At 49.8% G+C, this 27,007-nt stretch overlaps 1 protein-coding gene across 1 annotated transcript in view; it reads left to right on the plus strand.

The window, feature by feature from the left end:
* Nucleotides 1–26,567, plus strand: part of LOC139226611 (E3 ubiquitin/ISG15 ligase TRIM25-like) — a 31,238-nt gene extending 4,671 nt beyond the window's left edge. Inside the window, exons 3-7 of the mRNA XM_070857477.1 lie at nt 982–1,215; nt 4,197–4,368; nt 13,343–13,410; nt 16,302–16,362; nt 24,164–26,567. Coding sequence (XP_070713578.1) covers nt 982–1,215; nt 4,197–4,368; nt 13,343–13,410; nt 16,302–16,362; nt 24,164–24,744 — 1,116 coding nt within the window. The 3' untranslated portion in view covers nt 24,745–26,567. The remainder of the gene's footprint in view (nt 1–981; nt 1,216–4,196; nt 4,369–13,342; nt 13,411–16,301; nt 16,363–24,163) is intronic.
* The last annotated feature ends 440 nt before the right edge of the window (nt 26,568–27,007 follow it).

Here is a 27,007-nt window from a genome sequence, read left to right on the forward strand (position 1 = left end):
CTGCCGAACCACCGGGAAAGCCGGGAATTCGGAAAATGCAATGAGGCTTGGCACCGGGTGCTGGGAGTGGGTGCTGGGTGGCACAGGTGCTGCAAGCGGGTGCTGGGTGACACCGGGAGCTGGGAGTGTGAGTGCTGGGTGGCACTGAATGCTGGGAGTGGGAGCTTGGCGGTACTGGGTGCTGAGAGTGGGTGCTGGGTGGCACCGGGAGCTGGGAGTGGGTGCTGGGTGTCACCGGGAGTGGGTGCTGGGTGTCACCGGGAGCTGGGAATGGGTGCTGGGTGGCACCGGGAGCTGGGAGTGGGTGCTGGGTGTCACCGGGAGTGGGTGCTGGGTGTCACCAGGAGCTGGGAGTTGGTGCTGGGTGACACCGGGAGTGAGTGCTGAGTGGCACCAGGAGCTGGGAGTGGGTGCTGGGTGTCACCAGGAGCTGGGAGTGGGTGCTGGGTGTCACCGGGAGCTGGGAGTGGGTGCTGGGTGGCACCGGGAGTGGGTGCTGGGTGTCATCGGGAGCTGGGAGTGGGTGCTGGGTGTCACCGGGAGCTGGGAGTGGGTGCTGGGTGTCACCGGGAGCTGGGAGTTGGTGCTGGGTGTCACCGGGAGCTGGGAGTGGGTGCTGGGTGTCACCGGGAGCTGGGAGTGGGTGCTGGGTGGCACCAGGAGCTGGGAGTGGGTGCTGGGTGTCACCGGGAGCTGGGAGTGGGTGCTGGGTGGCACCAGGAGCTGGGAGTGGGTGCTGGGTGGCACCGAGAGCTGGGAGAGGGTGCTGAATTTTCGCTCCGGGGTGAAAGCGGGTTGCTGCGCACGGCGATGTGTCAGCACTGGCACCGGGGGGGGCGCTACCGCTTACCACCGCACTAAACCCTCGTGGAGTTTCCCGGGAGTCGGTAGCGATGCCGTGCCCCGGCAAAAGGGGGTGCTAATGGGAGGTGCAAAACGCCCTGCATTTTCCCCCTAAAACTCTTTCTTATCTCACCTCAGAGTTCATCACAGAAGGTGGAATCGGAAATCACCAACAAGTTTTCTGTGATGATTGAAGGCATTGAGGAGGCCCTGAAGTTGGTGATCGGGTTAATCGGGAGGGAGCAGCGGGTGGCGTTGAACCAGGCCAAAACTCTCAGGACCCAACTGGAACAGAAATGCATCGAGCTCAGGGAGAAGAAACTCCAACTGGAAATCTTAACCAATAAGAGTGATAATTTCAAATTTGTGCAGGTAAAATCATTGTTCACCACTAGCTCAACGTACAACACAACTGTTACTTCTTAGGTGGTCCCTCGTATCGATGATGACTTGCTTCCACACCAAAAAGGGATGACTTTACAAGTGTTTCGATGAAGGACCTAATATTCCAGGTCCCGAACTATATGTTGAAGGGTGGAAGATGCCTGTGCGTGGATTTTTTTTAACGTGTGGTGGCCGTTGCACACCAGCCACCGCACGGGCTTGACAGAGCTCGGTCTTGGTCCAGTGGCAAGGGTTAACCAGGACGACCGGAGACCAGCTCTGCTTTGTTACATACTTAGCTCATTGGTGGGAAACTATAGCACATTTTTAAAAGGCTTTAACTGAATTGAACAACTTGACCTGCTTTTGAGATTATAATGTAGTGCGTGTTGCATGGTACACATGGATATTTATTAAGAATCGAAGGTTTAGTAACTCTCGCATAGCACAGGCTGTCTAAGGCAACAGATGTAGTTCACGAAGCCAAAGAGAGTTGGATTGGGTACAGTTGATTGGGGAGGCTTGGAGAGTTGGATTGTGTCAGGGAGACCCTGTGTTGGGGAGGTTCGATGTGTCAGGTGGAGTAAGTGCAGCCTGGGGAGTTAGAGTAGGTCAGCTTGGGGAGGCCTGAAGATCTGGAATGGTTGGGTCAGAGAGACCTGGAGAGTTCCCTGAGAGGAAGGGGTTGTCATATGAAGAAAGGTTGAGCAGGTTGGGCCTATTCTCATTGGAGTTTAGAAGAATGAGAGGTGATCTTATTGAAACGCCTAAGATTCTGAGGGGGCATGGCAGGGTAGATGCAGGGAGAATGTTTTCGCTTGTGGGGTTGTCTAGAACTAGGGGGCATAGTTTCAGAATAAGGGCGATGAGGAGGAATTTCTTCTCTCAGAGGGTCGTGAATCTTTGGAATTCTCTGCCCCAGAGAGCTGTGGAGACTGGGCCATTGAATATATTTAAGGTGGAGAAAGACAGATTTTTGAACGATAAGGGAGTGAAGGATTATGGGGAGTGGGCAGGGAAGTGGAGCTGAGTCCATGATCAGATCAGTCATGATCTTATTGAATGGCGGAGCAGGCTCGAGGGGCAGAATGGTCTACTCCTGCTCCTATTTCTTATGTAAGTTGAGACAGGTGGGGATGTCGGAAGAAAATTGGTCATGAGTGAGGTTCCAGACATGTTAACGTGTACAAGAGGCCTTGCTTTATGCGGACAAATGAAAGAATCGCGTACAGCTGTTGAAGTGTTTGGTTCAGTCTTTGTGGAGCTAACTGCTGGCTGCTGTTGCTGGAGCCCATTATACCAGCAGGGAGTCACTGCTGTTAACCTACAGCCACTAGCGGCCGAGAAGTGCGCCTGACATGGAAGTGTGATCCTGATCCGGGAACATCTCGCTCACCGGGAATGTCTGAAGAACACAGGCCCCGATCTTATCGTGGAGGTGGGGAGGGAGTGGAGGCCGGAGGGGAGATCGGAAGGGCTGGAGGGAGATCTGAAAGTTTGGAGGGGAGGGAGATCGGATGGGACGGGTCGGGAGGGATCGGGAGGGTCGGGTTTTGTGAAAATTTGTTTCTGATTGAGCACAGCCAAACCAGAGGGTCCTTATTGGGAGGCTGTGCCCCCCCACCCGCCCAAAGGGGAAGTTTGAATCGGTGTATTTGTCTGACTGTGGATCCTAGAGGAGCAGGAATGTTCCTCCCGACTAATCGCTAAAACCATGAGCCGCCGCCTGTAATGGCTCAACACCCCTTCCGCCCCACCTCCCCTCCCCCGCCCCACCTGCCCTCCCCCGCCACACACCCCCTCCCCCGCCACACTCCCCCTCCCCGCCACCTGAGGCTCTCGAGCGGTGTCCCAGCCGCAGAACACCACCCCGCCTCTCCGCCTCCCCCCACCACCTTTGACCAATGAGCTGCCTCTGGGGCCGTGTCTGCTGCCCGCAGCTCGCCGATACTATGCTAATGAGATGGGCAGCCCCCATCAGGCGTGGGCAGTGTACGCTGGACCGGGACACAGTCCCGATTTGAGCACACTCCAATGTCTCGGCCGCAGTGTCAGCAGCAAGCTCGCCCTAAACATAACACAACTCGCTGCAGCGTAAAGCCAACCCCACCCCCCACCCCCGACCACACCTCAATCATGCGCCTCAGCCCCAAACGCAGAGGCGCCCCCTCCCTGTTTGTGTCCGGTGCGATATTTCCCACTTTCCCCACGAGTCTCCCTTGTGATGCCCCCTGGGATTTCTACCTGACATCGGGGCCACTCACTGCTAGTTTTGTGCTGTGGAGTCTTGTCCACTCAGAGCTTTGCTGGTCAGACCCTTGCGGCCAACAGATGATGGGGGTGGGAGGGCCTTTCAACCCACCAGTCTGACCCCAGGTCTAAGAGCTGCAAGTGTGGTGTGCTAACCCATTGCATTCCCCAGTGCCAGTGTTGAAATGTTTTCGGGGTTGTCATCTGTTCAGTAAACAACATTGCTTCAGTGTCTGCCTTAGCTCAGGTAGCACACTCGCCCCTGAGTCAGAAGGTTGTGGGTTCAAGCTCCACTCCAGGGACTTGAGCACATAAATCCAGGCGGACACTCCAGTGCAGTGCTGAGGGAGTGCTGCACTGTTGGAGGTGCTGTCTTTCAGATAAGATGTTAAGCCGAGGCCCCGTCTGCTCTCTCAGATGGAGGTAAAAGATCCCATGGCACTATTTTGAAGAACTGCAGGTGAGTTCTCCCTGGGGTCCCGCCCAATATTTATCCCTCAATCAACATCACTGAAACAGATTCCCTGGTGATTTTCACATTGCTGTTTGTGGGAGCTTGCTGTGTGCAAATTGGCTGCCGCGTTTCCTACATTACAACAGTGACTACAATTCAAAAGTATTTATTGGCTGTAAAGCGCTTTAGGATATTCTGAGATTGTGACAGGCGCGATAGGAATGCAAGTCCTTGTTTTTTCTTACAGTTTTATGTTTTCTCTCAGGAGTCCCTCTGTTTCAGTACAGCCTCTCAGATCGCTGAGGTCCCGCAGCTGAAGTCCGATTTACATTCCAAGCTCGCTCGTGCCAGCGAAGCTGCCACTGAACTTTCCGCCCAGGTGAAGGAGTGTCTGCATCGAGCCATGAAACGCAAACTGAAGAGCACAGAGAATAGAGGTCAGTGAATTCCATCACCGGTCAGTGTGCAGAACAGGCTCGAGGGGCTGAACAGCCACCCCCCGCCCTGCCGTTCCAATGTTCCTGGTGCTCGGGACGTTGACACGGGCTTTGCATTCACAAGGTCAGAGGGTAGCCGCAAGGGAGGTTCATTCATAAAAAAATCAAAACAACTTACATTCCCCCTCATTTCATCCTCCAACTGGAGACCACTCCAAGGGCTGGATATTTGGCTTTGATGATTTTGGGGCATAATACCGGCGGGGCGGTAAAGTTAGTGCCCGGGAACAGTTAGCGCCTCAGTAAGTAAGTTTGGGCAGCTGGGCCCTGAGAAAGGGGGCGCAGCGCTAAGGGAGGCGTTGTACACCTCTCTTGGGCATTGGCATGGGAAGATCCCGAGTTAAAGAGCCCAGCCGGGAGCGCTCCGAGAGACGCCTGGGGGAGGAAAAAACAACCTATAAAAAAAACCCCACAAAACATTCACAAAACATAGCCCACGCCACCACAACACAAATCGCCAAAGATATTAAAAGAACAAACAATCACACTTACCTCAGGAGTCCATTACGTACCTCTCTGCTGTCGATGTCCATGCACCGTCTGATTTCCCAGGCGGCCACTGCGGGTCGGGCTACAGTCCAAACTTGCGGCGGTGTCACAACCGGGGGTGTTGCACACCAGGCGAAGCTCTTCCGGGCGGTGCTGCTCCGTACCGCCGCGAAACCGGACCCGAGGATCGCTGCGGGGCGCAGGAGGCTGACCGGGCGTCCAGAACACCTCACCCCGCCATTGCTGCCGCTCCGGGGAGGGGGGGGAAACGGAGCGCAGAAGACCCGTAAAGCCACCCCCAAGTGTTGATCACCATATAACCAGCGTATGACCAATGACGGGAGTGGTCCAGCCTCCCTGGTCCAGCCAGCCTGTCCCACACATGCCTTGTGCGTCACAGTACATCGCTCCCAACCCCACCCGAGACAATGTCATCATCTGGGAGTGGTGAAAAAACCCAGGCCCATTTGGGGAAAAAAATCCAGGATATTCCTCTCTGACCGCCCCCCTCCCGAGGCGTTTGAATCTAGTTCAGGAGGTCACTCTGGCCCCGATAATATGACACCGTACCCAGCTCTTATACAAGGTGCTCGCTGTCCCAGCCAGAAACAGGCCCCATTCTCGCTCTCACTTGAAGGCGCTTTTCCTGACATCAGTTCTAAACTATCCTCTTACCACTGCCGGTGATGGCTCCTTGCTGTCGTATCACAGTGTCCCGTGATGTGGTGCTCTGGATTAACCTTATCCATCCCGTTTAGTACCTTGTACACTTCTATAAACTCACCTCTGTGCCACCTCCTTGCAAGGCTAAAGAGTCCCAGTTGCTCATCACTCAATCCTTTGACACTCAGCGGGAGAAATTGGGGATTTTTCGGCCGGGCGCGACGCCTGCTAACGGCTCCCGCTAAATCCTGCGGGGGTTATAGCGGTGGCGGTGACTGGTAGCGCCCCGCTCCACTGCGCCGGCAATGGCGGTGTCATCACGGTGCGCAGCAACCCGTTTTCGCCCTGAAGCTACGCCGGATGGTCCTTGACTTGTCGGTCAGACAGCCTTTATTCCCATGTCGTACATGGCTGTCGTACATACTCCGCCATATACAGCAGACACCTCAAGTCGCTGGAGAGATACCACCAACGATATCTTCGCAAGATTCCTGGGAGGACAGACGCACCAACATTAGCGTCCTCGACCAGGCCAACATCCCCAACATTGAAGCACTGACCACACTTGATCAGCTCCGCTGGGCAGGCCACACTGTCCACATGCCAGACACGAGACTCCCAAAGCAAGAGCTCTACTCGGAACTCCTTCACGGTAAGCGAGCCAAAGGTGGGCAGAGGAAACGTTACAAGGACACCCTCAAAGCCTCCCTGATAAAGTGCAACATCCCCACCAACACCTAGGCCAAATACTGCCCTAAATGGAGGAAGTGCATCCGGGAGGACGTTGAGCTCCTTGAGTCTCATCGCCGAGAGCATGCAGAAATCAAGCACAGGCTGCGGAAATAGTGTACGGCAAACCTGTCCCACCCACCCCTTCCCTCAACGACTATCTGTCCCATCTATGACAGAGATTGTGGTTCTCGTATTGGACTGTTTAGCAACTATTTTGGAGAAACTTTCATTCAAGTGCCCTCTTACCATAAGGGAACCTTTGTCAAATTAAATCAAATTAAAATTCTGTTCCCGGTTGAAATTATGTACTCCAGTCCCTCCGGTGCCCAGCTCTCGCGGAAGGCCGCGAGCGTACCGGTGGACACCGCGTGCTCCATCTCCAGGGACACCCTGGCTCGGATGTAACCGCGGAAGAGAGGCAGGCAGTCGTGCTGAACGACCCCCTCGACCGCCCACTGCCTGGACCGGCTGATGGCCCCCTTGGCCGTGCCCAGGAGCAGTCCTACGAGGAGGCCCTCGGACCTACCCGCTCTCCTCCGCACAGGGTGCCCAAAGATCAGGAGTGTGGGACTGAAGTGCAACCAGAATTTGAGGGGCAGTCACTTCAAATATTGGAATAGGGGCTGCAACCTCACACATTCAACATAGATTTGGAACGCGGACTCCTCCAGACCTCAGAAATTGCAAGCGGCCTGGGAGTTCATGAACCGACTTAAAATCCTATTGCACGGGACTGCTCCATGCACCACCCTCTGGGTCAAGTCCCCAATAAATAAAGGAGGGACTCCCGCGTAGAGAGCACTCCACTGCGAACCCCCGCCTCCTCCGGACGATCAACAGCTCTACAACTCTTTTGAAGTTAACAATAAACATTAAATCATAAACATTAAATCATGCCCCCTGATCTGGGGGACACTCCAAACATTTCCCAAGGCGTTTTTTTTTTGTATTTTTGTAGGTTTTTTTTGTGGGTTTTTTTTGGGCTCTAAAACCATAATTTACAAGTGCCCCCTATAAAAGGGGAGGGGGACACTAAAAACCCGGCAATTAAAACAAATTAAACTTTAAAACATATAAAATCAAATTAAAATTTGGTTGCCGGGGGTAACGATGCACTCCAGTCCCTCCGGCGCCCACCTCTCGCGGAAGGCCGCGAGCGTACCGGCGGACACCGCGTGCTCCATCTCTAAGGACATCCTGGCTCGGTTGTAACCGCGGAAGAGAGGCAGGCAGTCAGGCTGAACGGCCCCCTTGACCGCCCGCTGCCTGGACCGGCTGATGGCACCCTTGACCGTGCCCAGGAGCAGTCCTACGAGGAGGCCCTCGGACCTACCCGCTCCCCTCCGCACAGGGTGCCCAAAGATCAGGAGTGTGGGACTGAAGTGCAGCCAGAATTTCAGGAGCAGCCCCTTTAACTAATGGAACAGGGGCTGCAACCTCACACACTCCATAAAAACATGGAACACGGACTCTTCCAGATCGCAGAAATTGCAGGCGGCCTGGGAGCCCGTGAATTGGCTTAAAAATTTGTTGCACGGGACTGCTCCGTGCACCACCCTCCAGGCCAAGTCCCCGATAAATAGTGGGAGGACTCCCGCGTAGAGTGCACTCCATCGGGGACCCCCGCCTCCTCCGGACGATCAACAGCTCTACAACTCTTTTTGAGGGAGACAAAATAAACATTAAATCAAGTGCCCCCCCGATCTGGGGGACACTCCAAACATTTTTCAACTGCCCTTTTTTAGTTTTTTAAAAAAATTAAAAAAAATTTTTTTTTTCTTTGTTGTATTTTTTGTGATTTTTTGGGGCAATAAAATCATAAATTTTACAAGTGCCCCCTATAAAAGGGGAGGGGGGACACTAAAAACCCTGGCAATTAAAACAAATTAAACTTTAAAACATAAAATCAAATTAAAATTTGGTTGCCGGGGGTAACAATGCACTCCAGTCCCTCCGGCGCTCAACAGCTCTACAAATCTGTGAGCATATGCACAGGTGCATACATTACACCCAGTAATATTGGCCAGGACACCAAGAGAACTCCCCTGCTCTTCTTCTAATAATGTTGTGGAATCTTTTACCTTCAACTGAGAGGGCCGACAGGGACTCGGTTTAATGTCTCATCCTAAAGACGGCACCTCCGACAGTGCAGCACCCCCTCAGCACTGCACTGGGAGTGTCGGCCTAGTTAATGGGCTCAAGTCCCTGGAGTGGGGCTTGAACCAACAACCTCCTGACTCAGAGGCGAGAGAGAGAGCTGCCCACTGAGCCACGGCTAACACCCTCAGGTAATGAATAAGAACCCACAACGCACACATTGTAAAATCCTGACCCTGCAGTACAGACTCACACGAGGCACATGCTGAAGTCAAGGTCACTCTGGACCTGCACCTTTATTTCACAGCTCTCGAGTCCCACACTTGCCTGAGACCTGCCTTTATATACCTGTGTGGAACAGGTATGCAGTGTCTCCTGCAAGTGCACCCGTGGTGGTAAAGTATGCTTGTGGTTACAGATCATATCTGGTTACAGTCATGTATAGCATGGTAAGATACAGTTATATACAGTGTGGTGTGAGAAACATGACATCACCCTCCCCCAAGGTCTTATTGTCTTTATAGATTCAGTCTCTCAGGTGTTCTGCGCTCTCGCGTGGAGCATCTTAGTTGTGGTTCAGTTGTTTGCCTTGGTGCCTGTTTTTCTTTCAGTGTGATTGCTGGTATCTCGCCTGGGCTGTCTGTTTCGTTCAGTATGATTGCTGGTATCTCGCCTGGGCTGTCTGTTGAGACTGCCCTTTCCTCAGGTTGTTCCCTCTGTTTGTCCACCAGGTGTGGTGTGAGTTCCACATTGTGGTCTGCCTCTGGTTCTGCAGTGTTGTTGGTGAATCTACTTTTTACTTGGTCTACATGCCTCCGGCAGGTTTGGCCATTGTCCATTTATACAACCAATAGCCTGTTTTCTTCCTTGGCTGTTACTGTCCCTGCAAGCCATTTGGGACCCCTGCCATAGTTTAGCACAAACACTTTGTCCCCTATCTCATTCCACCTCCCCCTCGAATTTCGGTCATGGTACTCAGTTTGCTTCCGGCGCTTTGCCTCAACAGTTTCATGCATGTATGGGAGGATTAACGAGAGCCTAGTCTTTCAGGTCCGTTTCATCAATAGTTGCGCGGGGTAACCCCAGTTAACGAATGCGGACGAGATCTGTATGCCAGCAGCAGTCGCGACAGGCGGCTCTGCAGCGTGGGACTTTGGATTTTTAGCATGCCTTGTTTAACGATTTGCACTGCTCGGTCTGCCTGGCCATTGGAGGCCGGCTTGAACAGTGCCGCCTTAGCGTGATTTACGCCGTGGTTAGCTATAAAATCTTGAAATTCTGCGCTGGTGAAACACGGACCATTATCACTGACCAATATGTCAGGAATTCCGTGCATTGAAAACATGGTTCTAAGGCTCTCCACAGTGGTGGAGGTGGTGCTCGAGTTTAAAATGGTGCACTCGATCCACTTTGAAAATGCATCGACAACTACGAGGAACATTTTGCCCATGAATGGGCCCGCATAGTCTACATGCACTTGCGACCACGGTTTGATGGGCCTCCCTGGGGCTATTACTGAGTTGGGCACAAATGGTGCACCGCCGGACGCAGAGCTCCAAGTCTGCGTCAATGCCAGGCCACCGGACGTGGGATCTGGCTATGGCCTTCATGAGGACGATTCCCGGGTGCTCGCGGTGGAGCTCCCAGACAAACGCCTCTCTGCCTCGCAAGGGCATAACTACTCGGCTGCCCCACATCAGGCAGTCTGCCTGTAGTGATAGTTCATACACGCGCCTATGGAAAGGTTTGATCTCCTCGGGGCAGGCATCGTGAGCCTCTGCCCAGTCACCAGTTAAAACACATCTTTTGACTTAGGATAACGTGAGGTCGCTGGTTGTCCAGGCTCTGATTTGGCGAGCCATCATGGGTGAACCTGTGGATTCAAAGGCATTGATTGCCATGACCATCTCACAGTCCTGTTCATCGGACCCTTCCATGATTGCCAGGGGTAGCCTGCTAAGCGCGTCGGCACAGTTGTCTGTGCCTGGTCTGTGCCTTATTGTGTAGTCGTAAGACGCCAGCATGAGTGCCCACCGCTGAATGCGCGGCGAGGCATTGGCGTTTATTGCCTTGTACTCAGATAACAGGGACGTGAGGGGCTTGTGGTCGGTTTCTAATGCGGACTTGGCCCCGAAAAGGTATTGGTGCATCTTTTTGACACCGTACACGCACGTGAGCGCCTCCTTCTCAACCATACCGTACCCGCGCTCCATCCGCGAAAGTGACCTGGAGGCATAAGCAATGGGTTGTAATTTACCCGTATCATTGACATGCTGTAAAACACACCCGACCCCGTACGCGGCGCATCACATGTAAGAACTAGCTTTCTACCTGGGTCAAAAAAGGCTAAAACACTGTTGGAACATAGAAGGTTGCGTGCCTTTTTGAAGGCGCGTTCTTGGGCGTCCTCCAAAACCAATCGCACCCCTTTCTAAGCACCACGTGGAGAGGCTCCAGCAGTGTGCTCAAGTCCTGCATAAAGTTCCCAAAGTAATTGAGTAGCCCGAGAAAGGCGCGCAGTTCTGAGACATTCCGGGGCCTGGGTACCATACGAATTGCTTCGGTTTGGATTCTGTTGGGCGGATTCTATCAGCGGCAATCCTTCTGCCCAAAACTTCAACCTCGGGCGCAAGAAACAGACACTTTGATTTCTTAACTCTTAGGCCTACCCGATCCAATCGACTTAGTACTTCCTCCAAATTGCGGAGATGGGAGTCGGTGTCCCTGCCCATGATGAGTATGTCATCTTGAAACACAACCATCCCCGGGATGGACTTGAACAGACTATCAATGTTGCGCTGGAATATAGCAGCTGCCGACCTGATGTCGAATAGGCATCGATTGTACATAAAAAGGCCTCGATGTGTGTTGATGGTGGTGAGTAGCTTAGACTCTTCGCTCAGTTCTTGCATCATATACGCAGATGTGAGATCTAGTTTCGAGAAAAGTTTTCCTCCAGCCAATGTGGCAAATAGGTCCTCCGCTCTGGGCAGCGGGTATTGGTCCTGTAGGGAGACTCTGTTTATGGTAGACTTGTAATCCCCACAGATTCGTACGGATCCAACAGGCTTCATGACAGGGACGATGGAACTTGCCCAGTCGCTAAATTCCACGGGTGAGATAATGCCTTCCCGCAGAATCCGGCCCAGTTCATGTTCAATCTTTTCCCTCATCACATAAGGCACAGCTCTAGCCTTGTGATGGATCGGTCTGGCATCCTGTGTGATGTAGATTTTAACTTTGGCCCCTTTGAAGGTGCCCTCACCTGGCTGAAAGAGATGTTCAAAACGATTTAGAACTGTTGCGCAGGAGGTCCGTTCCTCTGACGACATGGCGTGAACATCATCCCATTTCCAGTTTAGTTTTGCCAGCCAGCTTCTCCCCAACAGTGCTGGGAGATCTCCAGGGACAATCCACAAGGGAATTCGGTTCACCGTCCCTTTGTGTGTGACTGAGAGCATGGCGCTGCCAAGAACTGGAACGATTTCTTTGGTATCGGTCCTTAGTTTGGTGTCGATCCTTGTGAGTTTTGGTCTGTTGCTTTTGTGCGGCCACAGCTGTTCAAATTGTTGGATGCTCATGAGAGATTGACTAGCTCCAGTGTCTAGTTCCATGTTGATGGGTATCTTGAGTAGGACCCTCATCATTATTGGAGGCGTCTTGTTCTAAGAACAGTGGACATTGATCGTGTTGACCCGCAGTACCTCGGCGTCTGGGCACTGTCCCCACCGTCTTCTGGTCCGCTTTCCGACCCTTCCGATTCGTATACCAGCCGAGCTGCTGTTTTTCTGCACACGTGAGCCAGATGCCCTGTATAGTTGCAGATTCTGCAAACAGCATGCTGAAATCAACACCCCATTGTTGAGTGCCTTCCCCCACATCTCCAGCACAGATCGCTTCCATTGTTTCCGAAGGATGAGCTGCGTCTGGCAGATCTCTCTTGAGCTTCTCTCAGTCTGCAGTTGATTGCTTGCATTGTGGGTTGATGAGGTGTGGCCCTTGATGGCTTCTGGCGCCACTGTCTGCTGTTGAAGGCCTGCTCTCCTGCCTTTGTCTGTGTGTGGGGGTAGCAGCTTGTTTCACGCTGTGAACCCCTTGTTCTGATGTTTCGTTAGTTGTCGTACCCGTAGGATAGATCAACCTCGTTTCTTCTTCTCCTGCCAAGAATGTCTGTGCGACCAGTGCTGCTGCCTCTAGGGTCAAGTTCTTGGTTTCTATAAGCTTTCAGAATATGCCTGCGTGGCCTATTCCTTCAATAAAAAAAGTCTCTCAGTACTTCTCTCCTTAGTTCATCGGAGAACTCACATAAACTAGCCAGCCTCCGAAGTTCCGCCACAAAGTCAGGTATGCTCTGGCCCACACAGCATCTGTGCTCAACTCCTCAAACGACTTGCTTGCTGGTTTCTCGGGTGCCAGCAGGTCCTTCATTAAGGCGTATGTTTTCGAGCCACAGCTGGTCAAGAGATGGGCTCTTCTCTTGTCTGCCTTATCGTCGCCCAACCAGTCTTTGGTTACAAAGCTTTGCTGGAGCCTTTCTATAAAGTCCTCCCAATTGTCTCCAACATTGTATTTCTCATCTGAGCCGTTTGTAGCCATTCTGTGGATTGATCCCGTAACTCGTCGCCACTGTAAAGTCCTGACCCTGCAGTACAGACTTACACGAGGCACATGCTGAAGTCAAGGTCACTCTGGACCTGCATCTTTATTTCACAGCTCTTGAGTGCCACACTTGCCTGAGACCTGCCTTTATATACCTGTGTGGAACAGGTATGCAGCGTCTCCTGCAAGTGCACCCCTGGTGGTAAAGTATGAATGTGGTTACAGGTCATATCTGGTTACAGTTATGTATAGCATGGTAAGATACAGTTATATACAGTAGTGTGAGATACATGACACAAATAAACTCAACTCTTTTTATCATTGTTGTGTGCAGGGAGTGAGAAAGCTGTTCGGACATCAGACGTGTCTCCACAAACCTCTCTGCTTCCCCCTGAGCCCAAGGTGTGGAATGACTTTGTGCAGTGTGAGTAGATTTTTGCAAGTTTGGTTGAATTGATCACATGCGCTGTTCATAGCCTTACTGTTTCAGGACAGTCCGTTGCTGATGCTGATCCCAGAAACACCAATCACTCCAAAACATTTCCCTATTAAGGGCCAGACAATCAGGTTATTGATCAGTTACCAACTGTGAGTGACCTCCCGATCTAATTGGAATTCCCTGGGTTTCCCACTCGATTTCTGGCACTGAGAAAGAAAGAACTTGCATTTATATAGCACCTTTCACAACCACCGGACGTCTCAAAGCACTTTACAGCCAATGAAGTACTTTTGGAGTGTAGTCACTGTTGTAATGTGGGAAACGCAGCAGCCAATTTGCACACAGCAAGCTCCCACAAGCAGCACTGTGATGATGACCAGATAATCTGTTGTTTTGTTATGCTGATCAAGGGATAAATATTGGCCAGGACACCTGCTCTACTTTGAAATAGTGCCATGGGATCTTTTACATCCACCTGAGAGGGCAGAGGGGGCCTCGGTTTAACGTTTCATCCGAAAGACGGCACCTCCGACAGTGCAGCGCTCCCTCAGTACTGCACCAGGAGTGTCAGCCTAGATTTATGTGCTCAAGTCCCTGGAGTGGGACTTGAACTCACAACCTGCTGACTCAGAGGCGCGAGTGCTGCCCACTGAGCCACGGCTGATTCAACACAGAAGCACAAAAGTATAATCACTGTTGTCATGGTGGAATCGTGGCACCTAATTTGCTCCAAAAAACAGGAAACGAGATCAGTGCCCAGGTAGTCTGTTTTGGTGGTGTTTGTTATATGAGAAGTGTTGAGCAGGACACCGAGAGAACTTCCTTGCTTGTCCTTTGGATCTTTCCTGAACAGGCAGGCAAGGCTACGGTTCAACATCTCATCCCAAAAAATGGCACCTATAACAATGCAGCATTCCTTCAGTAGTGCTCCGAAGTCTACATTATCTGCATATGTGCCTGGACTGCGACTGGAACCCACAGCATTGCTGACTCAGGGGTGAGAACGCTCCACACTGAGCCCCACTGACAGCTCGCAGTGAAGATCTGAGCTCCACTTCCCCGCCCACTCCCATAACCCTTGACTGCCCTATCGTTCAAAAATCTGTCTATCCCCACCTTGAATATATTCAATGACTCAGCCTCCACGGCTCTCTGGGGTAGAGAATTCCACAGATTTACAACCCTCTGAGAGAAGAAATTCCTCCTCATCTCCGTTTTAAATGGGCGACCCCTTATTCTGAAACAATCCCCCCCTAGTTCTAGATTCCCCCACGAGGGGAAACATCCTCTCTGTATCTACCCTGTCGAGCCCCCTCAGAACCTTGTATGCCTCAGTAAGATCGCCTCTCAGTCTTCTAAACTGCAATGAGCACAGGCCCAACCTGCTCAACCTTTCTTCATATGACAACTTCTTCTTCTCGCGAATCAACCTCTGACTGGAAATCCCAGCGGTTCCGCCCAGTCTACAACCAGAGGCAGGTACACTTGTGCCAGGCAGCTGTGGGAGCCGTACAAGTGTTGCCACCATCTCCGAACGACATTTGCTCCAAGAGGGATCCATTGCTGTTTGGCAGGCAGAGCAGCCAGGACCTCGACTTAATGCACCCTGGATGCTCAGGCCAGAGCGACCTTTGTCCCCTTCAGCAGAGGGTCAGGGAGTCATTTTAGAACCCCGCTGTCTGCATGGGGACGCCGGGGATAACTCCCCTGCTCTCCTTCACAACATGCCAATCGAATCTTTTACATCCGCCTGAGAGAGCAGACGGGGCCTCGGTTTAACGTCTCCTCCGAAAGACAGCACCTCTGACAGTGCAGCACTCCCTCAGCACTGCACTGGAGTGTCAGCCTGGATTGTGTGCTCATGTCCTTGGAGTGGGACTTGAACCCACGACCTTCGGACTCAGCGGTGAGGGTGCTGCTGACTGAGCCACATTTATGAGAATAATGGATAAAGTTACGGCACGTACTTGCCAAAACACCTGTAAAAAACACACAATATCATGCAATAAATGGACGAATTTGACTTATTGACAGCCCCTTCAAATGAGTGGCCCGATGTGATCTCCGACAGACATAAGCAGCCCTGTTGTTACAACTCAGCGTACCCTCCGGCACAGAGCAGATCTTCCAGTAATATGTTAAAAAATTTGGAGCTGGGGTCTAATGTTCCCATCCACCGATGCCCTCCTATGTGGACCCACTGAAATCTCCGGAGGCAGTGCAAGGGGATTTTGTGGGACAATTGTCACTTTGGGTGCTTTTCCAGCACCCGCCTATCCAAGGGGGCTAGAACCTTCACCTCACCCACCTCACCATCACTGTCTCTTGGCTGCGGGGGCTTGCCCAGGTTAGCTCTCCTCCCCTTCTCCCAATCCCAGCTGTAGTCTCTGCAGCCAACGTAAAAGGGGCCAACCTTAAATTAAAAACATGTCAATCTTTTCTTCGGGTGCCACAGGCTGCTTCCCACACACGCCCTTCTGGAGGCCACAACAGGCATCCACCCACATGCCGGGCCTTGATGGAACGAGAGGTGCGGCAACTCCCACTGCCAGGAGTCCCTGGTTACGGCCCTTCACCGCCGACATTTGGGGCCGGAAGGTAGTTCCTCTTCTTCACACGGCGATAGAAAACTTTTGGAAACTGTGCTGTTGTACAGGGTCAGAGTTACAGCCAGGGGAAGCCCCCCTGCCCCACGGAATCTCGGTGTCACGCTCCTCGCTCGTGCTTGCTGCTGTCACGCGTACTTCCTGCGTTACGGTTTTGTCACACCTGGGTGTAGCACCGAGGTATTACTTTCGACTGTAAGGTATGTATACTGACCATTATACTTATCTTTCAATCCCCCCACCACCAGGTGGCGCTGCTGCTTCTCCACGGCCCGTCTCCCAGGTCTGTTCCTCTAGGCGGCGCTGCAGGTGAGTTTACATTTTATATTGATTTTTATCTTCCTGTTCCCTGCACGTAAGTGTTTTTATACTGAAATGTGATTTAGTGATTCTATTTTGTTTTAATTAATTTGCCTGTTGCAGACTGCTCAGGCCTGAGGCCCAGTATTTCTCCAGCTGCTTTCTCTCCCCAGGCCTGGGGTCTCTGGTTGTCTGTTTCCCGCCCCCCCCCCCCCCCCCCCGCCTGCTCATGCTCATGGGCACTGGCGGTTACTCCTTCACCTGTTCTTGGGCCACCCTGGCCCAGGTGCCATGCTTTTTCTTCAATGGCTTCCTAGCACTAAGAGAGATGGGGCAGAGGGTAGGGGATGGTGGTTTGGAGGGAGGGCAGGCGATGGGAAGGGAAGCCTTTAGCCTCTGATCACCCTACCTCTGTGGAAGGGACTAGGATATGGAGGCAGGGATAAAGGAGGGGAGACGATAGGAGAAGAAAGAGGAATGAGAGATATGGGGGTCAGGAGATAATGCGAAGGGGAATGGGTGGGGAAAGTGATGGAAGTTATGGGATGATGAGAAGGGGAGGGGGAATCAAGAGGGATGGAGTGTGGGGAGAGGATGGGGAGGGAGCAGAGAAAAGCTACATTCCTCACGCACCTGAAGCAGAAAATGTGGGCCTGCAGCCTTCAGCAGCTTCCTTCCTTGCCAATGTCACGTCACGACACACCACATCCGTCATGCCGTGCTGTGTCACGCCACATCATGTCACATCACGCCGCACCACACAATGCCATGTCATATCATGCCAAATGTCACATCATGTCATTCACATGATGACACGCCATGCCACGCAATGCTATGTCACTCCACATCACACCACGGCATGCCATGTCACATCATGTCATGTCGCACCATGCCATGTCACTCCACATCACACCATGCCATGCCAGGTCACGCCACATCACGCCACACCATGCCATGTCACATCACATCACGCCACGCCATGCCATGTCACATCACGTCATGCCACATCATGTCATGCCACGCCAAGCCACGACACCAATGCAATGTCGTGTCACGCCATGTCACGTCATGTGACACCAGCCGATACCTCGTGCCAAGAAAGAGAGAAGAAAACAAGAAGAAGTGAGTGGAGCAGAAAAGAAAAAAGGAGTTTGAAGCAGAAGAGCTGGCAGACAGAGAGAGAAGCAGCAACATGAAGATGGCAGAGAGAGAGAGACCACTGGCACTGACATTCTGTGTACAGGATCATGGCTGATCTTTAGCTTTATTAATGACAGCACACCATCTATTGTGCCAGCCACACCAACAATTCAAATTGCCTCAGATTTTCTAAGCAGCAGCTGAAAATCACCACCGTCTCTGACTACATCTCTTTACAAGGTTAATTCCTAATCTTTGTAGTGTAGCCCTCTCCCTCTCCCCCTCCCTCTTCCTCTTCCTCAGCACCTCCCCTTCGCAACAGTTTAAGGCCTGACTTACCATGAGCAATATGATGAGAGATCTGCTAGCCGATATCTGTGACATATCGAAGTTTTGCACATAGTGTGCACTTCATTTACATGAAAAACTCCTACCCTGTCACGCTTTCGCTGTCACATTTTAATTATAGCACATTTTCTGTTTCACTGTGAGTGAATTAAGTGAATGGGCAAAACTGTGGCAAATGGATTTCAATGTGAGAAAATGTGAGACCATTCACTTTGGACCTAAAATGGATAGGACAGGGTACTTTCTAAATGGTGAAAAGCTAAAAACAGTGGAAGTCCAAAGAGACTTGGTGGGGTCATGAACAGGTGCAGAAAATAATCAAAAAGGCTAATGGAATGCTGGCCTTTATAACTAGAGGACTAGAATACAAGGGGGTAGAAGTTACACTGCAGCTGTACAAAGCCCTGGTTAGACCACACCTGGAGCACTGTGAGCAGTTCTGGGCACCACACCTGAGGAAGGATATATTGGCCCTGGAGGGAGTGCAGTGTAGGTTTACCAGAATGATACCCGGATTTCAAGGGTTAAGTTATGAGAAGAGATTACACAAATTAGGGTTGCAGTCCCTAGAATTCAGACGGTTAAGGGGTGATCTCATCAAAGTTTTCAGGATATTAAGGGGAACAGATAGGGTAGATAGAGAGAAGCAATTTCTGTTGGGTTGGGGATTCTAGGACTGGGGGCAAAGTCTAAAAATTAGAGCCAGACCTTTCTGGAGTGAAATTAGGAAACATTTCTACACACAATCGGTGGTAGAAGTTTGAAACTCTCTTCCCCAAACGGCAATTGATGCTGGGTCAATTGTTAATTCTAAATCTGAGATTGATAGATTTTTGTTAACCAAAGGTATTAAGGGATAGAAACATAGAAAATAGGTGCAAGAGTAGGCCATTCGGCCCTTCGAGCCTGCACCACCATTCAATAAGATCATGGCTGATCATTCACCTCAGTACCCCTTTCCTGCTTTCTCTCCATACCCCTTGATCCCCTTAGCTGTAAGGGCCATATCTAACTCCCTCTTGAATATATCCAACGGACTGGCATCAACAACTCTCTGCGGTAGAGAATTCCACAGGTTAGCAACTCTCTGAGTGAAGAAATTTCTCCTCATATCGGTCCTAAATGGCTTACCCCTTATTCTTAGACTGTGACCCCTGGTTCTGGACTTCCCCAACATCGGGAACATTCTTCCTGCATCTAACCTGTCCAGTCCCATCAGAATTTTATATGTTTCTATGAGATCCCCTCTCATCCTTCTAAACTCCAGTGAATACAGGCCCAGTCGATCCAATCTCTCCTCATATGTCAGTTCTGCCATCCCTGGAATCAGTCTGGTGAACCTTTGCTGCATTCCTTCAATAGCAAGAAAGTCCTTCCTCAGATTAGGAGACCAAAACTGAACACAATATTCCAAGGCCCTGTACAACTGCAGTCAGACCTCCCTGCTCCTATACTCAAATCCCCCAGCTATGAAGGCCAACATGCCATTTGCCTTCTTCACCGCTTGCTGTACCTGCATGCCAACTTTCAATGACTGATGTACCATGACATCCAGGTCTCGTTGCACCTCCCCTTTTCCTAATCTGCCGCCATTCAGATAATATTCTGCCTTCGTGTTTTTGCCACCAAAGTGGATAACCTCACATTTATCCACATTATACTGCATCTGCCATGCATTTGCCCACTCACCTAACCTGTCCAAGTCAACCTGCAGCCTCTTAGCATCCTCCTCACAGCTCACACCGCCACCCAGCTTAGTGTCATCTGCAAACCTGGAGATATTACACTCAATTCCTTCATCTAAATCATTGATGTATATTGTAAATAGCTGGGGTCCCAGCACTGAGCCCTGCAGTACCTCACTAGTCACTGCCTGCCATTCTGAAAAGGGCCCATTTATCCCGACTCTCTGCTTCCTGTCTGCCAACCAGTTCTCTATCCACGTCAATACATTACCCCCAATACCAGGTGCTTTAATTTTGTACCCCAATCTCTTGTGTGGGACCTTGTTGAAAGCCTTTTGAAAGTCCAAATACACCACATCCACTGGTTTTCCCTTGTCCACTCTACTAGTTACATCCTCAGAAAATTCTAGAAGATTTGTCAAGCATGATTTCCCTTTCATAAATCAATGCTGACTTGAACCAATCCTGTCACTGCTTTGCAAATGCGCTGCTATTTCATCTTTAATAATTGATTCCAATGTTTTCCCCACTACTGATGTCAGGCTAACCGGTCTATAATTCCCTGTTTTCTCTCTCCCACCTTTTTTAAAAAGTGGTGTTACATTAGCTACCTTACAGTCCGTAAGATCTGATCCAGAATCGGTAGACTGTTGGAAAATGATCACCAATGCATCCACTATTTCTAGGGCCACTTCCTTAAGTACTCTGGGATGCAGACTATCAGGTCCCAGGGATGCAGACTATCAGCCTTCAATCTCATCAATTTCCCTATCACAATTTCCTGCCTAATAAGGATTTCCTTCAGTTCCTCCTTCTCACTTGACCCTCGGTTCCCTCGTATTTCCGGAACGTTATTTGTGTCTTCCTTCATGAAGACAGAACCAAAGTATTTGTTCAATTGGTCTGCCATTTCTTTGTTCCCCATTATAAATTCACCTGATTCTGACTGCAAGGGACCTACATTTGTCTTCAATAATCTTTTTCTCTTCACATATCTATAGAAGCTTTTGCAGTCAGATTTTATGTTCCCAGCAAGCTTCCTCTCATACCCTATTTTCCCCCTCCTAATTAAACCCTTTGTCCTCTTCTGCTGAATTCTAAATTTCTCCCAGTCCTCAGGTTTGCTGCTTTTTCTGGCCAATTTATATGCTGCTTCCTTGGATTTAACACTATCCTTAATTTCCCTTGTTAGCCACGGTTGAGCCACCTTCCCCATTTTATTTTTACTCCACACTGGGATGTACAATTGTTGAAGTTCATCCACATGATCTTTAAATGTTTGCCATTGCCTATCCACCGTCAATCCTTTAAGTATCATTCGCCAGTCTATTCTAGCCAATTCACGTCTCATACCGTCGAAGTTACCTTTCTATAAGTTCAGGACCCTAGTCTCTGAATTAACTGTGTCACTCTCCATCTTAATAAAGAATTCTACCATATTATGGTCACTCTTCCCCAAGCGGCCTCGCACAACAAGATTGCTAATTAGTCCTTTCTCATTACACATCACCCAGTCTAGGATGGCCAGCCCTCTAGTTGGTTCCTCGACATATTGGACTAGAAAACCATCCCTAATACACTCCAGGAAATCCTCCTCCACCGTATTGCTACCAGTTTAGTTAGCCCAATCTATATGTAGATTAAAGTCACCCATGATAACTGCTGTACCTTTATTGCACGCATCCCTAATTTCTTGTTTGATGCCATTTCCAACCTCACTACTACTGTTTGGTGTTCTGTACACAACTCCCAATAGCCTTTTCTGCCCTTTGGTATTCCGCAGCTCTACCCATACAGATTCCACATCATACAAGCTAATGTCCTTTCTTACTATTGCGTTAATTTCCTCTTTAACCAGCAACGCTACCCCACCACCTTTTCCTTTCTGTCTATCCTTCCTGAATGTTGAATAACCCTGGATGTTAAGTTTCTGCCTTGGTCACCCTGGAGCCATGTCTCCGTAATCCTAATTATATCATGGAGTTAGGTCACAGATCAGCCATGATCTCATTGAATGGAGGAACAGGCTCAAGGGGCTGAATGGTCTCCTCCTGTTCCTATGTTCCTATTTTGGCCCTGTTTCATGCCTTTATCTCTGATTGATTCATTTCCCCATCAAATTTATTCAATTATGTTAATCAATGTATAATTTATTCAAATATATGGCAGTTGATTGGATAGCATATCATTTTACTCCCAGTCAAGCAAATTTCTCCCAGCTAATTGGGCGATAGGCAAATTTATTCCAGAAAAATCATATAAGTTCACAATGCAGACAGAAGCCATTCAGCCCCTTGGGTCTTTTCCAGCTCCTTTCTAGCACGATCCTTTGGGATGGACTCCTATACTAACTTATTTAAAGGGCTAAAGGCGAGCCAAGTGAACCAATAAACTCTCTCAAAAAAGGTTTCTTAGGTCTGCCACTTAGCCTCAGTAATTGAAATTCTTTACATCTAATACAAGACTTTAAAACCAAATTAAAAAAACATCAAAATATCACCTGGCCCACAATGACATTATTAAACTTGCAAAACCTGTCCTTGATTAATATTTTTTTACCTGACGGTCTCAGATTCTCTGAAGAGCCTCGGCTTGAAGTTGACATTTTGATTAATGACCAGGTGGACCCAAAGAGCAGATCTTCTTGTGGAGGCAGAGGGCATGGCTGAGGTAGTAAATTAGTACTTTGCACCTCTCTACACGAGAGAAGAGGATACTGCCAATGTCACAGTAAAGGAGGAGCTAGTGGAAAAATCGGATAGGATAAAAATAGATAGAGAGGAGATACTTAAAGGGGTTACAGCAGTCAAACAAAGTATATGTCTCCCAGTCTGGATGGGATGCACCCGAAGTTGCTGAGGGAAGTAAGGGTGGAAATTGCAGAGGCTCTAATCACAATCGTCACTCCTCCTTAGATATGGGAGTGGTGACAGAGGACTGGAGGGAAATAAATGTTACAGCAATGTTCAGAAAAGGGGATGTAATTGCAGCCAATCAGCCTAACATCAGTGGTAGGAAACTCCTAAAGACCAAAATCCAAGACAAAATTAATTGTCATTCACTTGGAGAGTCATGGGTTGATAAATGAAAGCTAGCACGAATTTGTCAAAGGCAAAATCATGTTTTACTAACTTGAATTCTTTGATGAAGTAAAGAGAGGGTTGATGAGGGTAGTGCAGTTGATGTTGTGTATATGGGCTTTCAAAAGGTGTTTGATAAAGTACCACATAATGGACTTGTTAGCAAAGTTGAAGCCCATGGTATTTAAGTGTGGACATGACATTGGCTAAGGGACAGAAAGCAGAGAGTAGTGTTGAACGGTTATTTTTCAGACTGGAGGGAGGTATATTGTGGTGCTCCCTAGGGTCAGTTATATATTAACAATCTGGACTTGGGTATACTAATTTCAAAGTTTGCAGATGACATGAAACTCAGTTATGTAGTAATTGTGAGGAGGATAGTAACATATTTCAGGAGGACATAGACAGACTGGTGAAATGGGCAAACACAGATCATTTATCTCATTTCTGTTTGTGGGACCTTGCTGTGTTCAAATTGGCTGCCATGTTTCCCACATTACACCAGTGACTACATTTCAAAAGTAGTGGCTTTAAAGCACTTTCGGACGTCCTGAGGCAGCCAATTTGTGCATAGCAAGCTCCCACAATAGCAATGCGATAATGATCAGATAATCAGTTTTTAGTGATGTTGGTTGAGGGATAAATATTGGCCAGGACACCAGGGATAACTCCCCTGCTCATCTACAAATAGTGCCATGGGATCGTTAACGTCTACCTGAGAGAGCAGACGGGGCCTCGGTTTAACAGTTTGAAAGACGGCACCTTCAACAGTGCAGCACTCCCTCAGAGTGCCAGCCAAGACTATGTGCTCAAGTCTCTGGAGTGGGACTTCAACTATAACCTTCTGACTCAGAGGCAAGAGTACTACTTGTAACGTATGCACCTGTCAGTATGCTTGCAGGTTGGTTGAGCTGTTGAGTTGTGAGTGGCTTGATGTTCACAAGGCTCAACAATCTTGAATTGCTTTTCAAAGACTCTAAATGGCTTTCCACAAGCTCTTTTTGTTGGTTCAACATTGTTCAGTACTCAGAAAAAAAATAGGACTACCTGATTCTAATTCAGGAATCTCCTTGCCGGTATATCTCCTTGCTCTGTTCCACTTCCATTTGCCTTCTCATAAAAGGAAATTCCACCAAAAGTTTCTTCATGAAGAAACTCTCATCCTCGTCGCCATTTAGTAATGTATTTGCTTCATGGGTTCTTTGCTTAAGAATTCATAGCAACACATTGCTATTAAGAACTAGTTAGTTTATTAGCAAAAGGTTTAGCAATCACACTACACATTACCAGTTCATCCACCAGGCTCACAACCACCTGCCTCATCGTGGATCCCCTGAACCCAAGTGGCTGGGGTTTTATTGAGTCTTGTGAACATCATGTGACTGGCTAACTCAACTCAACAGCTCAACCAACCTGTAAGCATAGTCACAAGTGCATACATTACACTACCCACTGAGCCACAGCTGACACAGGGATGTAATGCATGTTAATTTGTTGTTACAATACGAGCAAAAAGTACAACATTGGACCAAATGCCATCATCTTTCTGTTTCTTAGATGCCATGAAGCTAACTTTTGATCCAAACACAGCCAGTAAATACCTTCGCTTGTGCAGTGGGGGTCAGAGAGTGGAGCACACCTATCCAAAGTCACGGCACTATCCAGATCACTCGCAGAGATTTGACAATTGCCAGCAAGTCATGTGTTTGGAGAGCTCATACCGGGGGAAATGTTATTGGGAGGTTCAACTTGTTGAGGGCCTGTGGGGTGCCTGGGCCGACGTGGGGGTTGCGTACAAGAGGGTGAACCGGAAAGGCCGGGACTGCTCCTGTTACCTGGGGAGGAACGACATGTCCTGGTGTTTGGAAATCACCCCTTCGAGTGGCCAGGTGAACGGATTGCATCATTTGCCTTATGCTGTGTCCACCTGGCACAATAAGGTGGAGTTTAAGTTACCCAGCCAGGCTTACAATCGGATTGGGATTTACCTGGATTATCTGGCTGGCACCTTGTCGTTCTACGGAGTGGCTGGCATGATGAAGCTGTTGCACAAGTTCCAAGCTGCCTTTAAAGAGCCGCTGTATCCCGTGTTTTGGATTGGGTCAGGCACAGCTCTCTGTATTTGCCAGCTCAAGTAACCAGGGGCAGGCTGACATTAGTAGAGCTAAGTTTATTTCTCACCTGTGATTTTTTTTTTTATGCGTGTGTGCTGAAGGCATCTGGGTCTCAGCGGGTCAACACTCCCAAATAGGTATTCTTCATGTGGGAGCTTGTAAAGTGAGTGCCATTTGGATATTCCACCATATATGGCATCGCAACCAAGCCTGATAACTATCCTCACCCGACAACACACATTTACTTACCAGAGGCCACTGGGCAGCTGTGAGGAGCAGGTAGCCTTGCTGATATTTGCTTCCTGTGCCGTTGAGGTCAATTGTAACATTCCCACGACTACCTTTGCTCAGATCAGGTAGATCAGGCACAGAGCAGTGATCCTTGGGCCCTGGCCTAGATGACTGAGTACCACACCACCTTATAGACCCTTACACAAGGGCACTTGCATTAAGACAAGCCTATTGTATTTTTGCAAATATTTTGAGCTGGACTTTCTGCGATGAGTGTCTCACCTCCTGACTCCCCAAAGCCTTTCCACCATTTACAAGGCACAAGACAGGAGTGTGATGGAATACTCTCCACTTGCTTGGATGAGTGTAGCTCCAACAACACTCAAGAAGCTCGACACCATCCAGGGCAAAGCAGCTCGCTTGATTGGCTCACCACCACCTTAAACATTCACTCCCTCCACCACTGGCACACCGTGGCTGCAGTGTGTACTAGCCACAGGATGCATTGCAGCAACTTGCCAAGGCTTCTTCGGCAGCACCTCCCAAATCTGTAACCTTCACCACCTAGAAGGACAAGGGCAGCCAATGCATGAGGACACCACCACCTCCACGTTCCCGTACAAGTCACATACCATACTGACTTGGAAAGATATCGCCGTTCCTTCATTGTCGCTGGGTCACAATCCTGGAACTCCCTCCCTAACAGCACTGTGGGAGTACTTTCACCACACAGACTGCAGCGGTTCCAGAAGGCAGCTCACCACCACCTTCTCGAGGGCAATTAGGGATGGGCAATAAATGCAGGCCTTGCCAGCGATGCCCACATCCTGGGAATGATTCACACCCAGCTGCCGGGGTGAGAGCTGGACCCAGTGCGGGACTCAGTTCCTCGTGTGCCCATGCCTAGATGCCCCCTTGTTCTCTGTGTGGTTATTCTGTTCACGGAGGGGCCACGCTATTAATCGAAGCTGTGGTTGTGATGCGGCCCACACCCACACACGTGGAAACGTCACAAAGACTCGGGCCACTCCACCGCCAGCCTCATTGCACCAATTTTCCAGACGCGCACTCTTGGCAGAGTGTGGTCTGGACATTCTGCTGACGGCGATTGGGAGATAGTGGGGCAGGCTTCCCGGGATTGTCCATCCATCCAGCCATGTGGCAGAGTGGAGGGGGGGCAGCATGCCTGCGATCGCTCGAATCCCATTCTCGGTGGACAAGGCCTCGAGCCCAGACCGTGCGTTTGGGACACGGCCCCTGACGTACGATGCTGTCAAGCGCTGGAAGTGTCATTTTTGCAGCTAAAATGCCTGGAACGCTCTCGTGTTACACCTTTTATTCTTGTCCCGCTGTTATATCGCGTATATCACATATTCTAATGCTTGCTTCCAGCTCCTCTAACAGTTGTTAGTTGGGTGTTTGCAGTGGGGGCGCTACAAGTGCCTGCTCTTTTATTAAATGCATATGAAGTCATTTATTAAGATAAACCTCTCTCTTTCTACGTTCCAGTTGTATAGGAACCGTGCTATCAACGGATAATGTTTATATAAAGCAAACTGTTACTACTTCACTACAATTGAAGAAGATTTAGATCAATAAAGGTTATGTACAACAATCATTTTATGTGTGGCATGGTCCTGAAACTCTACACTGAATGACTGGTCCTGACATAATTCCAAATGCAGACTCTGGTTTTAACTCCAAGCAGGTTTTGTGCTGGTGATTGGCGGAATGCTCACCCACTGCAGCAAGAAACAAGAAAGGGCTATTTTAACTTCCAGTGCTGTATTTTCAGCTTGTTGCCGCCTCTGTTTCCAGCAATGCCGGCGGTAAGCACTTCCGGGCAGGAGGCCAGCTTCCAGCGCCCCGCCGGCGTTTTCGGGACCGGTTTCAACGGGGTGCAGAGCATTACCGCCCGGGAGAAGCGAGCCGGTGTAAAACGTCCCTGTATCGCCTCCTGCTGGGACCGCCTGTGAAAGTGGGTGTTCCGAGCTGTAGCGGCTACAGTGAGGTATGTAATGTCCACCTCAGGTTAATGTGATTAATTTTTATTTTA

This window comes from Pristiophorus japonicus, chromosome 16 (assembly GCF_044704955.1).
Source record: "Pristiophorus japonicus isolate sPriJap1 chromosome 16, sPriJap1.hap1, whole genome shotgun sequence".
Lineage (NCBI taxonomy): Eukaryota > Metazoa > Chordata > Chondrichthyes > Pristiophoridae > Pristiophorus > Pristiophorus japonicus.